At 49.3% G+C, this 20,004-nt stretch overlaps 1 protein-coding gene across 6 annotated transcripts in view; it reads right to left on the reverse strand.

Moving 5' to 3' along the window:
- The window catches only part of MTCL1 (microtubule crosslinking factor 1), a 248,137-nt gene that overhangs the window by 23,789 nt on the left and 204,344 nt on the right, over positions 1-20,004 (reverse strand). For all 6 annotated transcript variants that reach the window (XM_040353976.1, XM_040353972.1, XM_040353973.1 and 3 more), the window contains 4 exons: positions 6,827-7,078; positions 5,061-5,351; positions 2,764-2,792; positions 1,019-2,537 (listed from right to left, as the gene is read on the reverse strand). In XM_040353976.1, the coding sequence (XP_040209910.1) occupies positions 1,019-2,537; positions 2,764-2,792; positions 5,061-5,351; positions 6,827-7,078 (2,091 nt within the window). The remainder of the gene's footprint in view (positions 1-1,018; positions 2,538-2,763; positions 2,793-5,060; positions 5,352-6,826; positions 7,079-20,004) is intronic.

A 20,004-nucleotide genomic window follows, 5' to 3' on the forward strand; every position in this document is an offset into this window, starting at 1 on the left:
TCCCAACTTTCTTGGAATTGGGAGTTCTAATAATTAATATTTATAACCAATATATTTCACTTAGTGCAAAACAATAAGCCAGGAAATGTACAACATAAAGTAAGAGCAGTGGAAAAAGGAATGGAGGTCTTCTTTAACATGGATCTGTATGGAATGCTATCCTTGCCAAGAATACAAGTCTTTGAATACGTGAAAATGATTCTTCTACTTTTCAATGATGTTGTGAATATAAAGAATAACATACAAATTCAGATTCAATTTAAGAAATTGTAATGCAGATTGTTTTCTTCCTTATAACATGGAACAGCAGCATAATCTTCACTTTTAAATCCAGTTAAAATCTATATTGATGGATATCGTGCACACACAGCGTAATGGAAGGGACACCAATGCTAATATTTAAAGATTGTTTCCACAAATACATTTCCAATAGTCATTCATGACATGCATGTTACAAATTTAACAATAGGAGGACCATTCTATAGCACGTGAAAATACAGCAATGAAGAAAGGTCCTCAATAATGGTGCCCAACTTAAAAAATGATTGGGAAAAAATGTATAATGTTACCTCACACTGGATGGCTTCCCTGTTTTAACCCTTAAAATTAATCACTTTTAACAGACAAGGGACATATGGAACCAGTAAACTGTAATGCATTCAGGCTAGTCTTCTTAACAGTCTAAATGACATTGTGGGAAATAATTTGATGTTTTTATCAACTGTGGCGAGATTCTCTAAATCAGATTTTTATTTCTGGTAAACCAATAAAGTCCATTTGGCTGAACAACCAAGATTTCCATAGGATGGTACATTTCTTTAAGGAAATGATCAAGCTATATGAATTAATAGTAAAACACATGTTAATTAACAGAGCATTACTATGCAGTTGAGAATATTAAAACCAAAAACGAATGCACAAATGGAATTAAAATAAATAGCAAATTAAATGTTCTTTTTTGCATTATGGCACACGATGTGTCCTGAGACAAGTAGTGTAAACAGGAGAAAGTCCTTACCTCAATAGATCCTTGTTCGATTTTTAAAAGTTCTGCAGCTGTGTGGTCTCTGTAACCTCTGGTTGGACTATTTGGCATTTGTTTTTGATCATCTAAGATTTTTTTGCTAAGTACTCTGGCAGCATTTTCTGACAGCGAGTAACCAGGTGGGGCAGAGAGGTCTTGTCTAGAGCTGACATCACCATATTGATCCCTTTGAAGATCTACAGTTATGCGGATAGGACTTGGAGATCTTCCCCTGCCATCCATGTACATGTCAGGCATAGTTACAAAGTCTTGTCTAGTTTCTGCTGACCTAGATCTGCTGTTTGGCCTTGACACTTTTTGTAAATGGTCACAATTTACTGGGCTGTGGTCAATTATATTAAACAAGCTTGAAAGTCCATCATTAATTGTGGTATGAACAGGGCTTTCCCTGGTTGTCGTTGACCTAGCCCATGCAGATTCACTGAAGCCTTTCTGGAGAGTGCCAGAAGTAACGCATTTAGTTGGCTGATCTGTTTTAGCAAGTGCTTTCTTCTGCAGTTTTGGAGAACCATATTTAGGAGAACAACAACTTCGTTCAAACTTTGCCTGAACCTTTTCAATAGCTGGAGATATCTGCCTGTTCCTCAGACTACGTGAAGGCGAAGATACAGGAGTAGAAACGCCCTTTGGTGTTAGACACTTGTGTGGACTGCTGGTAACGCTTCGTAAAGCCTCCGTTTGCAAACCAACACTAATTGTTTGAGTTGTTTGTGTTCCTGTACTCTTTAAACCATTGGTCTGACAAGCAATGTCTCTAAATTGAGAATCTACTGAGTTTGATCGAATTGCATTTCTAACAGAGTTAGCTACTTCTTTCATATCATCACTCAGGTTCCTTGACAACTCTATATTGTGCAGAGAAGACGCAAAGCTGACAGTAGTGCAAACAGGACGGTCCATGGGGTGCAGGTTACCCTCATTAAAGTCTTTTTGGTGCTTATTGAGATCGCATGACCATCTCCCAAATACCTCTGTAGCACAATTTTTAGCATCAGAAACATTTCCCCTGGGTTTGGTCGCAGAAAAGGGTAAATCTGGGTCCGGGTGCTTTGTCTCATCATTGCCATTGTTTGCAGATTTGTCAAGCCTACGAACCACTGGTGGGCTGTGAAAGACCCTAGCCCCCGTTCTTTCTGCAACACAGTGGTTTTGAGACAGCTGGTTCTGGCAGTGATCTGGGTTGGTCAAAGTATTCGTTGTCATAGTAACACTCGTGGTAAGGAACCATGAAGACGAGTGGAATGTTTCAGAAGAGGATTCAAATTCCATTTTCCCATTTCCAGTTCTATCCCCATATACCATTTTATCACCCTGGCCCACATTATTGTAATCCCAATTCTTGTTAAACTCTTCAATATACTTCAGATCATCAGGAGACAAGGGCGGTGTTAACTCTTCCTTGTCGCCAGAAAGATCTAAGTTCTTGTCCGGAAGGAAAGGAGAGCTTTCCATTAATCGATGAAATTCAGACATGGAGGAAACAGACATGACCCTATAAAACAAAGGGCATGTAATTATTAAGTAACAGGTCTCCACTGCTGGAAAAAAATATAAGCTATATAGATTAGCAAACATGCAAGACTACAATAAATGCATGTAAGCTAAAAAGAAAGATCCATGGATAAATCCAGAAACTGGGAGCGTGTAAGTAGTAAATTGTCATGCAGACCGGTTTAGAAGATCATTCCTATATTTAGGAAAATTTAAGAAATACTTACCTCTGCAAACCTCCTTTTTGTGCATCATCCTGCAATAACAAGCAAGACAGTTATAGGCTTATTAATTCAAAAAGTGTTTTTCAAAACAATCAATCAATCAATCAATGTACATTGTTAATGATTTATTTTTCATTAGAACAGCATCATACATTCTTGTACATAAATTGTGGAACTATAAAGCACATTAACACACAATATGATGCCAACAGATAAATAATGCACAAAGAATTATACATATGAATGATAAATCCAAATGTAATTCAATGAAAATACCATAATCTTTGCTGCATGGCTACATGGTTTGCCAACAGAATTGATCGATTTGTACAGGGAAAAAGATACATTCTGTCATAACATCAAATATGACTGCATTCCAAACACTCCGATGCATTGTAGATTGATAGGGCCAATTAAGATTCAAATTAATGCCTGTTTACTTTCTACCAGTGATGTCTGCTGCTAGTGATTCATTAAACTAGCATATGCAACCTGTGTCAACATATGTTTTATCTATCAGGAGGAAAATATGGAACGCAAGAAATCACTTTACATAAACTTCATGACCAGTTATAATTCACTATTTATACCTCCCCCAAATCACTGTGTTTTAATGGGTTAGTGGTGGCTAAATACCAAGTACCGATTTCACTGGTAATGTTCTTCATCATTCCTAAATAGCAAATTTCATGTGGCTGTTGTTGACTATGTGTTGTTGTGGAGGTGACAGGTTCTTTAAATAAACATGCTATTCAAGCAAAAAATAAGCGCCAATTTATAAATATAATTTTAAGATTGTAAAAGGCATGTCGGCATGAGATTTGGGGAGATTACATATTGCAGCTTAAAGTGATTCTAATGGAAAGGCACAATCAAGGTCCATAAGGTCCATTTTTGTTTTAATAACAAACATGTTATACTTACCTGCTCTGTGCAATGGTTTTGCACAGAGCAGCCCCGGTCCTCCTCCAGCGGTACTGGCTCCTCTCCCCCACCGAGTGCCCCCATAGCAAGCCTCTTGCTGTTGGGGCACTTGAGCAGGCTCACTTCTGAGCCGTGCTTTGTATGTCCATTCACACACACACAGAGCGCGGCTCCCACTCTCTCCTCAATGGCTTCCGCTGCTGTGTAAGCCAATAAGGTGGGAGAGAGACCCAGGAGAGCTGCTGCTCTCATGCACATTACTAGGACAAGATGGGGCTCAGGTAAGTATATAGGGGAGCTGTTTGCACCCAGAATTTTTTTTTACCCTAATACATAAAATGCATTAAGGTAAAAAAAAAACATTGAACCCTTACACACAGTCGTTTTTCGGCATGAAAAAAAATTTCGTTTTTCAGCATGTCCAAAAAACAACGTTTTTCCAACTTCATCATTAAAACCATTGTTTTTGAAAAATGATGAACAAAGCGCGGTGGCGTACAACACGTCTGACGGCACTCTGAAGGGGAAGTTCTATTTGCCTTTGGGCTGCTTTTAGCTGATTCCTTGTTAGGAAAAGACGGTTCGCGCTTTTTTGTCTGTTACAGCGTGATGAATGTGCTTACTCCATTATGAACGATAGTTTTACCAGAACGAGCGCTCCCGTCTCATAACTCACTTCTGGGCATGCGCGGGTTTAAAACGTCGTTTTAGCCCACACACGATCATTTTTTACAACACAAAAAACGTCATTTTAAAAACGACGTTAAAAAATGCAGCGTGTTCGCTTTTCAGAAGCCGAAAAACGATGTGAAGCCCACACACGATGATTTTTCATGACGAAAAACGACCGTGTGTACGTGGCATTAGAAATACTTTAATGAGTTATAAAACCAAGTGAATTCATTTTAAGTCAGCCATGCCCATCGTGTTTTATAAAAACCCCTATAAGAAAAGTGGGCAACTCAATATGTACTTACAGTAGTGATATCATAGTTTGGTACGTTCTAGCCATTCCCCACTCTGACAAAAAATATAAAAATGTGGCTACAGATACAATTTAACCTTTCAACTTTATGGTATTTTCAAACATATATAAAATAATTGGAAACAGATTTCATAACATTATTAGGAAGAAGGAAAAACATAAAACATTTTTAAAATGAAATTTCAAAATAAAGAGTTCATTCACGAAGACTTGATAGTTCTGTGCTCTGATGAATAAACGGCACATAGGATTCAGGTATTACCATAAGATACACTCTGTTACTCCATTAGGTAACTGCTTATATTAGTTACAATCCTTTTGATGTAATGTAAGATTCAGAGCCATACATATTGTGCTCAAACATGGGGCAGCAACAGAAAAGGCGCATTACCTCAGTGGAGAACTTATCACGCTCCAGTTTGTGGGGTTGAGTTAAGTCAGTCTCATCAGCAGAATCCAGTGAGAGGGCATCAAAAAAGAGATTCTCAGAGCCACTGCAGCGATCGGACCCCTTCAGCTTAGGCAGTAACTGTTCTTCATACTGCATATCATCGGAGTCAGAAAATGACCTAGCTTCATGCGAGTGCAGCATAGCGTTGGCTGAATATTCAGCCATGCCACCACCATCATGTTGGTCATCAAGGAAGCTATCTGTTCTCCGAGGACTTGATTCCCTTTGAAGCTGAAAAAGTAAAATACAAATGGTAAATAAGTTCAGGAAAATTGAGTTTCACTTTCACTATTATTGCATTTAGACCCCTTTCACACTGAGGCGCTTTTCAGGCTTTAAGCGCTAAAATTAGCACATGTAAAGCACCTGAAAAGTGCCTCTCAAGCCAGTATGGAAGCCTGAGTGCTTTGACACTGGGGCAGTGCGCTTGAAGGACGGGAAAAAAAAGTCCTGCATGCAGCATCTTTGGGGCGGTGGGGGATCAGTGTATACACTGCTCCTCCACCCCCCAGCCCATTGAAATGAATGGGCTGCGCTGCCAAAGCGCCTGCAAAGTGCTTCTGCAGTGCTGAAAAACAGGCGCTATTAACCTATTTCCTAGTTGTTAGCGGGGGTTAAAAGTGCCCTGATAGTGGCCAAAAAGTGCCGCTATAACAGTGGTAAAGCGCTGCTAAAACTAGCGGCGCTTTATCGATAATGAACCCATCGCCCCAGTGAGAAAGGGGTCTTAATTGCTCACATTTTCCAATACACATATAATATTTGGGTTAGGTTCTCTCAACAGACTCAGGTGACTGGATAAATCTCTTGGGGACCTAGGGCCCTCTGCAATACAGAAGCAGATGGGTGCATCTGGGATTCCTGCAGGGCCGTCTTAATAGCATCATGGGCCCCTGAGTAATGCTCTGGGGCCCCTACAATGGAGACAGTGCAGGTAAACAGACATGAAGTAGGTAGGAGGCAGACAATCTGAGCTTTCCCTTTTGGGTGGAGCTCCGCATTAACTACATGAACAATCATTCTGTACAGCGAAGAAACAGAGGGGAAAATACTACATACATAAAGTAACAAAGCCGTCCTGTGCATATAATATATCTGCTAGATTCATGCCTCTCAAGCACTCTGACCCCTCTACGCCCTAGATTTCCCCCCAGCACTCTGACCCCTCTACACCCGAGATATCCCTCCAGCACTCTGACCCCTCTACACCCCATATATTTCCCCAGCACTCTGACCCCTCTACACCCCAGATATCCCCCCATAACTCTGACCCCTCTACACCCCAGATATCCCCCAAGCACTCTGAATCTGACCCCTCTACACCCCAGATATCCCTCCAGCACTCTGCCTCCCTTGTGAATCCATCACTCTCAGTGCCATCATGGGGCCCCCAATTTCGGGGCAACGTGGGCTCAACGACCAGCTGCTTTGGGGAAAGTGCAGGGGCCCCCATGCAGCTGGGGCCCCTAGGCAGTGCCCACGTGTGCCCTCTCGTTAAGACAGCCCTAGATCCCTGCACCCTTTCTTCCAATTCTGTACAGAAAGAGTTATGGCTGTCTTATAAAGGGAATGTTCCTGCTGAACCGACCGAGATTCCGTCTATAGCCGGCTTGCACATAAGCACTGCTTTGGATAGAATAAAAAACAATAATGCTTCTGTTACTTCCAATGGATTCCAACCTCATTAACACCAATGACCACCATACCTGCTCTACTTTCCTCAGGAATTCCTTTCTTTGCTTTTCCCATTCATGTTTTTCCTTTTCAAATCGATCCAACAGCTCTCCCTTCTCCCGACTCCAGTTCTTTTCACTCTGCTGTACCTGCCTGTGGAGGTCCACCACCAACCTGTGGCTCTCAGCAAGCAACTTTTTATGCTCCTCTTTCTCATGACTGATGGTCGCCTTGACTTCGCTGGGGCTTAAGTCTCCAGGCACTTTAGGCCTTCTTACTTCATACTGCAAAGGGAAAACAGACATCAATACAAAAAAACTGTAGTCCACATGTTATCATGTCTAAACTATATATTCTGAAAACATAGGCCCGGATTCACGAAGCACTTGCGCCGACGTATCTCCAGATACACCGCGTAAGTGCAAATATGCGCTGTCATATCTATGCGCTGGACTCAGAAACTAAGATACGCCTGAAAATAGGCTTCATCCGGCCGACGTAACTTGCCTACGCCGGCGTAGAGTGGGCGCATATTTACGCTCGATGTATTTGGCGCTCCCATTGATTTTCTATTCACATATGCAAATGAGGGAGATACGCCGATTCAGGAAACGTACATCCGTCCGACGCAGTGCGCGTAAAGTCATATGTCCGGCGTAAAGTTATGCCCCATAAAGAAGGTGTAACTCAGCAGCATCCATGCAAATGCCTGCACCAGGGAACACAAGCCGACGTATTTTACATAGGACCTGAATATGACTAGGCGTAGGTTACGTTCACGCCATAGGGAGTGATCCAACGTATCTTAGGGAGTAGTTCCGACGTGGTTTTGAGCGTGCGCACTGGGATGCATCCACGGGACGGTGCATGCGCCGTTTGTTATACGTATCTGTCTGGCACTCGGCCCATCATTTGCATGGGGTCACGCCTCATTTGCATGGCTCACGCCCACTTCCACCTAAGGCCGGCTTACGCCTAGGAAACCCATCGCAGTTTTGGCAGCACTGGCTTTGTGAATTCAGTGCTTGCCTCTCTGTGTTGCGTCGGTGTAGCGTAATGGAGATCTGCTACGGCGGCATAAATGTGCACCGCTGTATGTGAATCCGGGCCATATAATACATATATACTCCAATTATTATGTAATACATATCACTATTTCGTGTTTCAATTTTAGGGCTACAAGTTCTACAAAAAGTCTATCTACCCAGAGACTCAAGAATATTGTGACCTGGCTGGACCATGTGAGAGAGCCCCCAGTCCCACCCCCTCCAGCCATTGTTTTTTGCTCCCAGGCAATCCTTTCCTGTTGCTCCTCCCACACGCTATTCTCTCCTTCTACTCTTCCCCACTTATTCTCCTTTTTCTTTTCTCTTCGTTTGGATGCCCTAGCGAACGTTCTCAAATTTCTCTTCTTCACCCCACTTCCTTTTTTTTCCCTCTCTCTATACCACATATAAAGGCCTAGTACACACGGGCCGAATGTTGGCCGATTCAATAAAAACTATCCAACATTTGGCCTGTGTGTATGGCAGGTGGTCCTAGAGAAGCCAGCCATTCACCCTCCTTCTGTTGAAGGCTCCTGAGCAAAAAAATTCAGCCGCCCGGCTCCCGATCAGCGCTTTCAACCAATGGCTGAGAGTGCTAACCGGAGTGTTCTGGTCGGGGGGGGGCTTCAAAATTTAGGGGGGTCAAATTGTGGACAGTAAGGATAGAGAATGTCCTGGGCCCAGTATTTGTGAGAATAAACATGGCCTCAGGGTTTGTGGCCAGTAGGAGGAGGAGTATTCCTCATCATTGGTATTAGTAGGAGTGATATTACCCCATAATCGGTATCAGTGGAAGAAATAGTGCCCCATTGTTGGTGTCAGTGGGAGGAATATTTCCTCATATCATTGGCAGGAATAGTGCCTCAAAACCAGATAAAGGCTAAACAAAGGCCACAGTTTGGAGACCCCTACTCTAGTGCCTAGTATAAAGTGTAGCCTACCTTCCCCCAATCACCTACGCCAACCTCTTATTCATTCGCTAAAAACATGCACATTTTGCACCATCTACATACAAAAATAAAACATATTTTATGGTAAAAGTGAAAAATATTTCCTCTCAAAGGAAATTCCTATTATATGCCCTGGTTCACATTGTAGTGATTTGGCATGCGATTTGACATGTGAAATTGCATGCCAAATCGGCGGCTATTGCCGGCAATGGCACTGTCCGAATGGGTTAAACGCTGACTTTGCAGTGCCGCACAAATTCCCAAAAGTAGTTCCTGTACTACTTTTGGCGACTTCGGGGTGCGATTCCAATAGACATTTGGGCAGAAACCCGCACAGATGTCTCTGAAATCACCCCTAAAGTCGGGACTGTCATGCGGGAATAAAATTGTGCGAGTTCAGCTGAACTTGCACAATTTCATTCCTGCTGTCAGTGTGAACCTAGGCTAAAGCTCATTTGTGCCACAGGATCCTGGGACTTTCCAACATTTTGAATAGGTCTACAGTGGTTAATTAGGGATACTACTCTAACAAGCTACTGTAACAAGCAATGTTTCATTATGCCTTTTGAACATGAAAAAACATTAGAGGGAAAGAGCGATGACAGTAAACCACAGGGAAAATAATAAGGCAGTAGGCGGAAATTTACAGATATAAGATCACAAGGAAAAACTACAGTCATAAGCAACAAGATTAAAAAGCAATATCCGGAAATACAATGTACTGAGACAAAAAAATCCACAAAAATAGGATCAAAAGAACAGCAACAACTTCCAAAGGAAAATATCAAAACTACACATTTATATTAAAGAGAGGTGTTTGTGGCGTGGGCAATAACACAATAAAACAATGGTCAATAGCTGTGCACAGAGCAGTATAAATCAGAAATCACTGCTTTCCTATGTTGGTGGAAAGAACTGGTGTGATGGTTTTCTGCAAAACACTCTGGAATAGGATGATTATTATATTTATTATCATAAATACAGTATATTGTATTGGGTATCTGAATACACATTTTGGAAGAATACTGGAGAATAACTATTGCAATATAGTAAAACCTTGGTTTGAGAGTAACTTGGTTTGAGAGCGTTTTGCAAGATGAGCAAAATGTTTTGATAAACTTTGCCTTGATATACAAGCGATGTCTTGATATAAGAGTAGCGTCATGTCACAACTGAGTATAAAAGAGAAGAGAGGAGCCTTCAAGTGTAGCAATATGATTACATTTAATGAAGGTACAACATTTAGCAACATACTGCTACACATAGGAGGTGCCTCTCTTCTCTTGTATACCCTGTAAAAATGCTTGTGCTTTGGATTACAAGCACGTTTCTGGAACAAATGATGCTCGCAATCCAAGGTTTTACTGTATTTTCTATAATCTGGAACGCCAAATTTTAATGTTCTCTAAATATATGAATGATTTTATTTATGAGCACAGTGACTTAAATGTCACTCTAATGATCAGGACACATCTTCTTTTAATTAAAAAAGAAAAATGACTTCACAGTGAACACTGCATATGGTAAAAAGGCAGGAAACATGAGATCACACTAAGCAGACACCGTCTGTCTCAGTGAACGCCCTAGAAACGGATTTATAATCCAAACATCACATTAGAGGTCAGTATTGGCATGAAACGATCTTGTTCCAGATAGTGAAGTGATACTGCTAATCTTTTTTCCACATATACACAATTAGAGCTGTCAACCAAGTGAAGTGCCCACTAGGAGCCATTATAATGGCACTTGTGTGAATGGATGACTATTAAGCCACTTGGTGCGTGTGTGTGCATATATATTTGTATGAGTATACATATATACTCATACAAACACACTGAAATTGGTGGTTTTCGCAACACTTAAACACACAGAATATGTTGAACATATCTTAATGTAGTAGAACCGATTTTGCTACATGCAGACATGCAGGGCCGGACTGGGAGTAAAAACCAGCCCTGGAAAACATTTCATACCAGCCCCATAGCATTATTATACCAGCCCAACATCATAACGTCATTATTTTTTTGTTCATAAAAGAGAAAACCATACATTTTAAAGAAATATTTAAAGAGCGTATTATATAAGGATAAGACAGATATGAAAGCACATAGGGCTAGGGAGATTATATATATATATATATATATATATATATATATATATATTACACAGTGGAACCTCGGATTACGAGCATAATCCGTTCCAGGAGAATGCTCCTAATCCAAAGTGCTCACATATCAAAGTGAGTTTCCCCATTGAAGTTAATGGAAACGAAAATAATTTGTTTTGCATTGACTTCAATTGAATGCAATACCGCATGTGGCCAGAGGTGGGGGGCGCCGGAGAGCATCGGAGACACTCGGAAATGTCACTTGCCACTTGTCACCAGATTCAGCATCCGTCCCCTGCCACCAGATTTAGTGTGTCACTTGCCACCCATCCCGTCACCAGATTCAGCGTTTCACTTGTCACTTGGACTGGGTGACAGCAGGGGGACTGGGCGACAGCAGGGGGACTGGCTGACAGCAGAGGACTGGGCGACAGCAAGGGGACTGGGCGACAGAAGACTTGGAGACAGCAGGGGACTGGGTGACAGAGGACTGGGCGACTGGGTGACAGAGGACTGGGTGACATAGGACTGGGTGACAGCAGGCTGGGTGACAGCAGGAGACTGGGTAACAGAGGACTGGGTGACAGCAGGGGACTGGGTGACAGAGGGCTGGGTGACAGGGGACTGGGTGACAGGGGACTGGGTGACAGCAGGGGACTGGGTGACAGAGGACTGGGTGACAGAGGGCTGGGTGACAGCAGGCTGGGTGACAACAGGGGACTGGGTAACAGAGGACTGGGTGACAGCAGGGGACTGGGTGACAGAGGGCTGGGTGACAGGGGACTGGGTGACAGGGGACTGGGTGACACCAGGGGACTGGGTAACAGCAGGGGACTGGGTGACAGAGGGCTGGGTGACAGCAGGGGACTGAGTAACAGGGGACTGGGTGACAGAGGGCTGGGTGACAGAGGACTGGGTGACAGCAGGGGACTGGGTGACAGAGGGCTGGGTGACAGAGGACTGAGTGACAGCAGGGGACTGGGTGACAGCAGGGGACTGGGTGACAGCAGGGTACTGGGTAACAGGGGACTGGGTGACAGAGGGCTGGGTGACAGGGGACTTGGTGACAGAGGACGGGGTGACAGAGGGCTGGGTGACAGGGAGCTGGGTGACAGAGAACTGGGTGACAGAGGGCTGGGTGACAGAGGACGGGGTGACAGAGGGCTGGGTGACAGAGGGCTGGGTGACAGAGGACGGGGTGACAGAGGACTGGGTGACAGAGGACGGGGTGACAGAGGACGGGGTGACAGAGGGCTGGGTGACAGAGGACTGGGTGACAGAGGGCTGGGTGACAGAGGACAGGGTGACAGAGGACTGGGTGACAGAGGGCTGGGTGACAGAGGACGGGGTGACAGAGGACGAGGTGACAGAGGACGGGATGACAGAGGACGGGGTGACAGAGGACGGGGTGACAGAGGACTGGGTGACAGAGGGCTGGGTGACAGAGGACGGGGTGACAGAGGACGAGGTGACAGAGGACGGGATGACAGAGGACGGGGTGACAGAGGACGGGGTGACAGAGGAAGGGGTGACAGAGGGCTGGGTGACAGAGGACGGGGTGACAGAGGGCTGGGTGACAGAGGACGGGGTGACAGAGGACGGGGTGACAGAGGACGGGGTGACAGAGGACGGGGTGACAGAGGACGGGTGACAGAGGGCTGGGTGACAGAGGACGGGGTGACAGAGGGCTGGGTGACAGAGGACGGGGTGACAGAGGACGGGGTGACAGGGGGCTGGGTGACAGGGGGCTGGGTGACAGAGGACTGGGTGACAGAGGGCTGGGTGACAGAGGACGGCGTGACAGAGGGCTGGGTGACAGAGGACGGGGTGACAGAGGGCTGGGTGACAGAGGACGGGGTGACAGAGGGCTGGGTGACAGGGGGCTGGGTGACAGGGGGCTGGGTGACAGAGGGCTGGGTGACAGAGGACGGGGTGACAGAGGGCTGGGTGACAGAGGACAGGGTGACAGAGGGCTGGGTGACAGAGGACGGGGTGACAGAGGACGGGGTGACAGAGGACGGGGTGACAGAGGGCTGGGTGACAGAGGACGGGGTGACAGAGGACGGGGTGACAGAGGACGGGGTGACAGAGGGCTGGGTGACAGAGGACGGGGTGACAGAGGGCTGGGTGACAGAGGACGGGGTGACAGAGGGCTGGGTGACAGAGGACAGGGTGACAGAGGATGGGGTGACAGAGGGCTGGGTGACAGAGGGCTGGGTGACAGAGGACGGGGTGACAGAGGGCTGGGTGACAGAGGACGGGGTGACAGAGGACGGGGTGACAGAGGGCTGGGTGACAGAGGACTGGGTGACAGGGGACTGGGTAGAGAGAGATTATACAGTCCAGATTACAATTTGCAGGGGCAGCAAAGGGGACTGGGTAACAGCAGGGGACTGGGTGACAGAGGGCTGGGTGACAGCAGGGGACTGAGTAACAGGGGACTGGGTGACAGAGGACTGGGTGACAGCAGGGGACTGGGTGACAGAGGGGCTGGGTGACAGAGGACGGGGTGACAGAGGGCTGGGTGACAGAGGACGGGGTGACAGAGGACGGGTGACAGAGGGCTGGGTGACAGAGGACGGGGTGACAGAGGACGGGGTGACAGAGGACGGGGTGACAGAGGGCTGGGTGACAGAGGACGGGGTGACAGAGGGCTGGGTGACAGAGGACGGGGTGACTGAGGGCTGGGTGACAGCAGGGGACTGGGTGACAGAGGGCTGGGTGACAGGGGACTGGGTGACAGGGGACTGGGTGACACCAGGGGACTGGGTAACAGCAGGGGACTGGGTGACAGAGGGCTGGGTGACAGCAGGGGACTGAGTAACAGGGGACTGGGTGACAGAGGGCTGGGTGACAGAGGACTGGGTGACAGCAGGGGACTGGGTGACAGAGGGCTGGGTGACAGAGGACTGAGTGACAGCAGGGGACTGGGTGACAGCAGGGGACTGGGTGACAGCAGGGTACTGGGTAACAGGGGACTGGGTGACAGAGGACTGGGTGACAGAGGACTGGGTGACAGCAGGGGACTGGGTAACAGGGGACTGGGTGACAGAGGGCTGGGTGACAGGGGACTGGGTGACAGAGGACGGGGTGACAGAGGGCTGGGTGACAGGGAGCTGGGTGACAGAGAACTGGGTGACAGAGGGCTGGGTGACAGAGGACGGGGTGACAGAGGGCTGGGTGACAGAGGACGGGGTGACAGAGGACTGGGTGACAGAGGACGGGGTGACAGAGGGCTGGGTGACAGGGAGCTGGGTGACAGAGGACTGGGTGACAGAGGGCTGGGTGACAGAGGACAGGGTGACAGAGGACTGGGTGACAGAGGGCTGGGTGACAGAGGACGGGGTGACAGAGGACGAGGTGACAGAGGACGGGATGACAGAGGACGGGGTGACAGAGGACGGGGTGACAGAGGGCTGGGTGACAGAGGACGGGGTGACAGAGGACGAGGTGACAGAGGACGAGGTGACAGAGGACGGGATGACAGAGGACGGGGTGACAGAGGACGGGGTGACAGAGGACGGGGTGACAGAGGGCTGGGTGACAGAGGACGGGGTGACAGAGGGCTGGGTGACAGAGGACGGGGTGACAGAGGACGGGGTGACAGATGACGGGGTGACAGAGGGCTGGGTGACAGAGGACGGGGTGACAGAGGGCTGGGTGACAGAGGACGGGGTGACAGAGGGCTGGGTGACAGGGGGCTGGGTGACAGGGGGCTGGGTGACAGAGGGCTGGGTGACAGAGGACGGGGTGACAGAGGGCTGGGTGACAGAGGACAGGGTGACAGAGGGCTGGGTGACAGAGGACGGGGTGACAGAGGACGGGGTGACAGAGGACGGGGTGACAGAGGGCTGGGTGACAGAGGACGGGGTGACAGAGGACGGGGTGACAGAGGGGGGGGGGACAGAGGGCTGGGTGACAGAGGACGGGGTGACAGAGGGCTGGGTGACAGAGGACGGGGTGACAGAGGGCTGGGTGACAGAGGACAGGGTGACAGAGGATGGGGTGACAGAGGGCTGGGTGACAGAGGGCTGGGTGACAGAGGACGGGGTGACAGAGGGCTGGGTGACAGAGGACGGGGTGACAGAGGACGGGGTGACAGAGGGCTGGGTGACAGAGGACTGGGTGACAGGGGACTGGGTAGAGAGAGATTATACAGTCCAGATTACAATTTGCAGGGGCAGCAAAGGGGACTGGGTAACAGCAGGGGACTGGGTGACAGAGGGCTGGGTGACAGCAGGGGACTGAGTAACAGGGGACTGGGTGACAGAGGACTGGGTGACAGCAGGGGACTGGGTGACAGAGGGGCTGGGTGACAGAGGACGGGGTGACAGAGGGCTGGGTGACAGAGGACGGGGTGACAGAGGACGGGGTGACAGAGGGCTGGGTGACAGAGGACGGGGTGACAGAGGACGGGGTGACAGAGGACGGGGTGACAGAGGGCTGGGTGACAGAGGACGGGGTGACAGAGGGCTGGGTGACAGAGGACGGGGTGACAGAGGGCTGGGTGACAGCAGGGGACTGGGTGACAGAGGGCTGGGTGACAGGGGACTGGGTGACAGGGGACTGGGTGACACCAGGGGACTGGGTAACAGCAGGGGACTGGGTGACAGAGGGCTGGGTGACAGCAGGGGACTGAGTAACAGGGGACTGGGTGACAGAGGGCTGGGTGACAGAGGACTGGGTGACAGCAGGGGACTGGGTGACAGAGGGCTGGGTGACAGAGGACTGAGTGACAGCAGGGGACTGGGTGACAGCAGGGGACTGGGTGACAGCAGGGTACTGGGTAACAGGGGACTGGGTGACAGAGGACTGGGTGACAGAGGACTGGGTGACAGCAGGGGACTGGGTAACAGGGGACTGGGTGACAGAGGGCTGGGTGACAGGGGACTGGGTGACAGAGGACGGGGTGACAGAGGGCTGGGTGACAGGGAGCTGGGTGACAGAGAACTGGGTGACAGAGGGCTGGGTGACAGAGGACGGGGTGACAGAGGGCTGGGTGACAGAGGGCTGGGTGACAGAGGACGGGGTGACAGAGGACTGGGTGACAGAGGACGGGGTGACAGAGGGCTGGGTGACAGGGAGCTGGGTGACAGAGGACTGGGTGACAGAGGGCTGGGTGACAGAGGACAGGGTGACAGAGGACTGGGTGACAGAGGGCTGGGTGACAGAGGACGGGGTGACAGAGGACGAGGTGACAGAGGACGGGATGACAGAGGACGGGGTGACAGAGGACGGGGTGACAGAGGACTGGGTGACAGAGGGCTGGGTGACAGAGGACGGGGTGACAGAGGACGAGGTGACAGAGGACGGGATGACAGAGGACGGGGTGACAGAGGACGGGGTGACAGAGGACGGGGTGACAGAGGGCTGGGTGACAGAGGACGGGGTGACAGAGGGCTGGGTGACAGAGGACGGGGTGACAGAGGACGGGGTGACAGAGGACGGGGTGACAGAGGACGGGTGACAGAGGGCTGGGTGACAGAGGACGGGGTGACAGAGGGCTGGGTGACAGAGGACGGGGTGACAGAGGACGGGGTGACAGGGGGCTGGGTGACAGGGGGCTGGGTGACAGAGGACTGGGTGACAGAGGGCTGGGTGACAGAGGGCTGGGTGACAGAGGACGGGCTGACAGAGGGCTGGGTGACAGAGGACGGGGTGACAGAGGGCTGGGTGACAGGGGGCTGGGTGACAGGGGGCTGGGTGACAGAGGGCTGGGTGACAGAGGACGGGGTGACAGAGGGCTGGGTGACAGAGGACAGGGTGACAGAGGGCTGGGTGACAGAGGACGGGGTGACAGAGGACGGGGTGACAGAGGACGGGGTGACAGAGGGCTGGGTGACAGAGGACGGGGTGACAGAGGACGGGGTGACAGAGGACGGGGTGACAGAGGGCTGGGTGACAGAGGACGGGGTGACAGAGGGCTGGGTGACAGAGGACGGGGTGACAGAGGGCTGGGTGACAGAGGACAGGGTGACAGAGGATGGGGTGACAGAGGGCTGGGTGACAGAGGACGGGGTGACAGAGGGCTGGGTGACAGAGGACGGGGTGACAGAGGACGGGGTGACAGAGGGCTGGGTGACAGAGGACTGGGTGACAGGGGACTGGGTAGAGAGAGATTATACAGTCCAGATTACAATTTGCAGGGGCAGCAAAGGGGACTGGGTAACAGCAGGGGACTGGGTGACAGAGGGCTGGGTGACAGCAGGGGACTGAGTAACAGGGGACTGGGTGACAGAGGACTGGGTGACAGCAGGGGACTGGGTGACAGAGGACGGGGTGACAGAGGGCTGGGTGACAGAGGGCTGGGTGACAGAGGACGGGGTGACAGAGGGCTGGGTGACAGAGGACGGGGTGACAGAGGACGGGGTGACAGAGGACGGGGTGACAGAGGACGGGGTGACAGAGGGCTGGGTGACAGAGGACGGGGTGACAGAGGGCTGGGTGACAGAGGATGGGGTGACAGAGGGCTGGGTGACAGAGGGCTGGGTGACAGAGGACGGGGTGACAGAGGGCTGGGTGACAGAGGACGGGGTGACAGAGGACGGGGTGACAGAGGGCTGGGTGACAGAGGACTGGGTGACAGGGGACTGGGTAGAGAGAGATTATACAGTCCAGATTACAATTTGCAGGGGCAGCAAAGGTGACAGAGAAAGGGGGTGCACCATGCAACCCCCCTCTCTCACTGTCACCTCTGCTGCCCCTGCAAATTGTAATCTGGATTGTATAATCTCTCTCACCATTACATGGTCAACACCCCCCCCCCCCTCTCTGCACCTACCTTTTCTTCCCCTGCAAATTGTAAACTGTATAATCCCTCTCTTTCTCTCTCACCATTCCATGGTCAACCCCCCCCCCTCTCTGAGATTATTAGACAATTTACATTTTCCAGGTAGGTAGGTGGCAGAGAGAGGAGGGGGGGGCCGGGGGTGCACCGTTATATGGTGAGAGAGAGTCGAGAGATGTTATACAGGTCAGGATTTCTAATCTTTTTTTCCTCACCTTGTGCTCCAAGGGTGGCCGGGCCGCGCGTTATCTTCTTCTCTGCGGCTGAAGACACGTGACGTGCCTCTGCACTTGGCGGTGCTGGCGCCGCACGGGAAGAAGGAAGAACATCTGACGTTCGTTTCTTCTCCTGCTCGGCTCCTCCCCTCCCTCAGACACGTCACACGATCGCGCCTCCAGACAGTCCACACAGCCGCGAAAGTGCAGCGGCGAGCATGGCGGCCGCAAATCGCCGGCGGCCGGCCACTGCTGCTTTTAAAAACACACAAATAATGATTATGTGACATCAGAGGTGAGAGCCATTAACATGACAGTCACTGGGAGAGGGCTAATTGAAAAGTGCGGCCGCGATGGCGGCCGCCGCCGTGGCCCGGCCACACAGGCAGCTAAACTTGTTGTTTTTTGACTGACTTCAGGCGGCCTACCGGGAATTTTCCCGGTATCCCGGTAGGCCAGTCCGGCCCTGCAGACATGATTTCCTCCTTTAACCACTTAAAGACCTCAGGTGTTTTTCACATTTGGTGTTTGCAAGACTAAAACAGTTTTTTCTGCTAGAAAATTACTTAAAACCCCCAAACATTATATATTTTTTTTTCTAACACCCTAGAGAATAAAATGGCGGTCATCGCAATACTTTTTGTCACACCGTATTTGCGCAGCAGTCTTACAAGCGCACTTTTTTTGGAAAAAATTCACTTTTTTGAATTAAAAAATAAGACAACAATAAATTTGGCCCAATTTTTTTATATATTGTGAAAGATAATGTTACGCCGAGTAAAATGATACCCAACATGTCACGCTTTAAAATTGCGCCCGCTCGTGGCATGGCGTCAAACTTTTACCCTTAAAAATCTAGATAGGCGACGTTTAAAAAATTCTATAAGTTGCATTTTTTGAGCTACAGAGTAGCTCTAGGGCTATAATTATTGCTCTCGCTCTACCGATTGCGGCGATACCTCACTTGTGTGATTTGAACACCGTTTTCATATGCGGGCGCTACTCGCGTATGCGTTCGCTTCTGCGCGCGAGCTCGTCAGGACGGGGCGCTTTAAAACAAATTTTTTTTTGTTTTCTTATTTAATTTTATTGATTTTATTATTTTTTACACTAAAATATAAAAAAAAAAAAAATGATCACTTTTATTCCTATTACAAGGAATGTAAACATCCCTTGTAATAGAAAAAAGCATGACAGGTCCTCTTAAATATGAGATCTGGGGTCAAAAAGACCTCAGATCTCATATTTAGGCTTAAATGCAAAAAAAAAAGGAAAATTTGTCATTTAAAAAAATGACAGAAAAAAAATTGTCTCTTTAAGAGGCTGGGCGGGACTGACGTTTTGACGTCACTTCCGCCCAGCAGAGCTATGAGGACGGGTGGGGGCCATCTTCCCCTCACTACAGTCCTCACTCTCCAGGCGGCAGCATCAGATCTCCTCCGCCGCTACCGACGGCTCCGGTAAGCGGCGGAGGGCGCGGAAAAGCGGCGGGGGGGGGGCCCCTCTCCCGCCACCGATAACGGCGATCTCGCGGTGAATCCGCCACGGAGACCGCCGTTATCGTTTACACGGCCGCCCGCTGAAAACATGGATATCTCAGTTGTGGCAGCAGCTGCTGCCGTTACTGAGATATCCATGTTTAAAAAGAGGACGTATATATACAGTGGGGGGTCCTTAAGTGGTTAAGACAACTCTTGTGGGAAGATTCTAGTAGACTACTGACTCCAGATGACTCAAAAGAAAACAGTCAAGTGGTGCTACATCTGGAGACCTAGGAGGCCATTCCACTGGACCTCAGTATCTGATCCACCTTTTACTTAAAAAAATTATCATAAGCAGTACTGGAAAGCCACTTAAAGCAGAGGTTCACCCAAAAATCCACTTTTTGACATTAGCTGTAGCATACTGCTAACATCTGCAGTATGCTGTTTTTTTTTTAACTTGTACTTATCGTTATATGAGCCCTTGTTTTCCGGCTCCGAGCGGGGAATCCTGCGGGGAATGGGCATTTCTAAGCGAAGAGGAGTTGATTGACGGCTGCTAAGGCGCGTCTTGGCCTCTGTTTAATCTTCAACTGCCATGATGCTGCACATGTGATCAGTTAT

The sequence above is a fragment of the Rana temporaria genome, chromosome 5 (genome assembly GCF_905171775.1).
Source record: "Rana temporaria chromosome 5, aRanTem1.1, whole genome shotgun sequence".
NCBI classification, from domain to species: domain Eukaryota; kingdom Metazoa; phylum Chordata; class Amphibia; order Anura; family Ranidae; genus Rana; species Rana temporaria.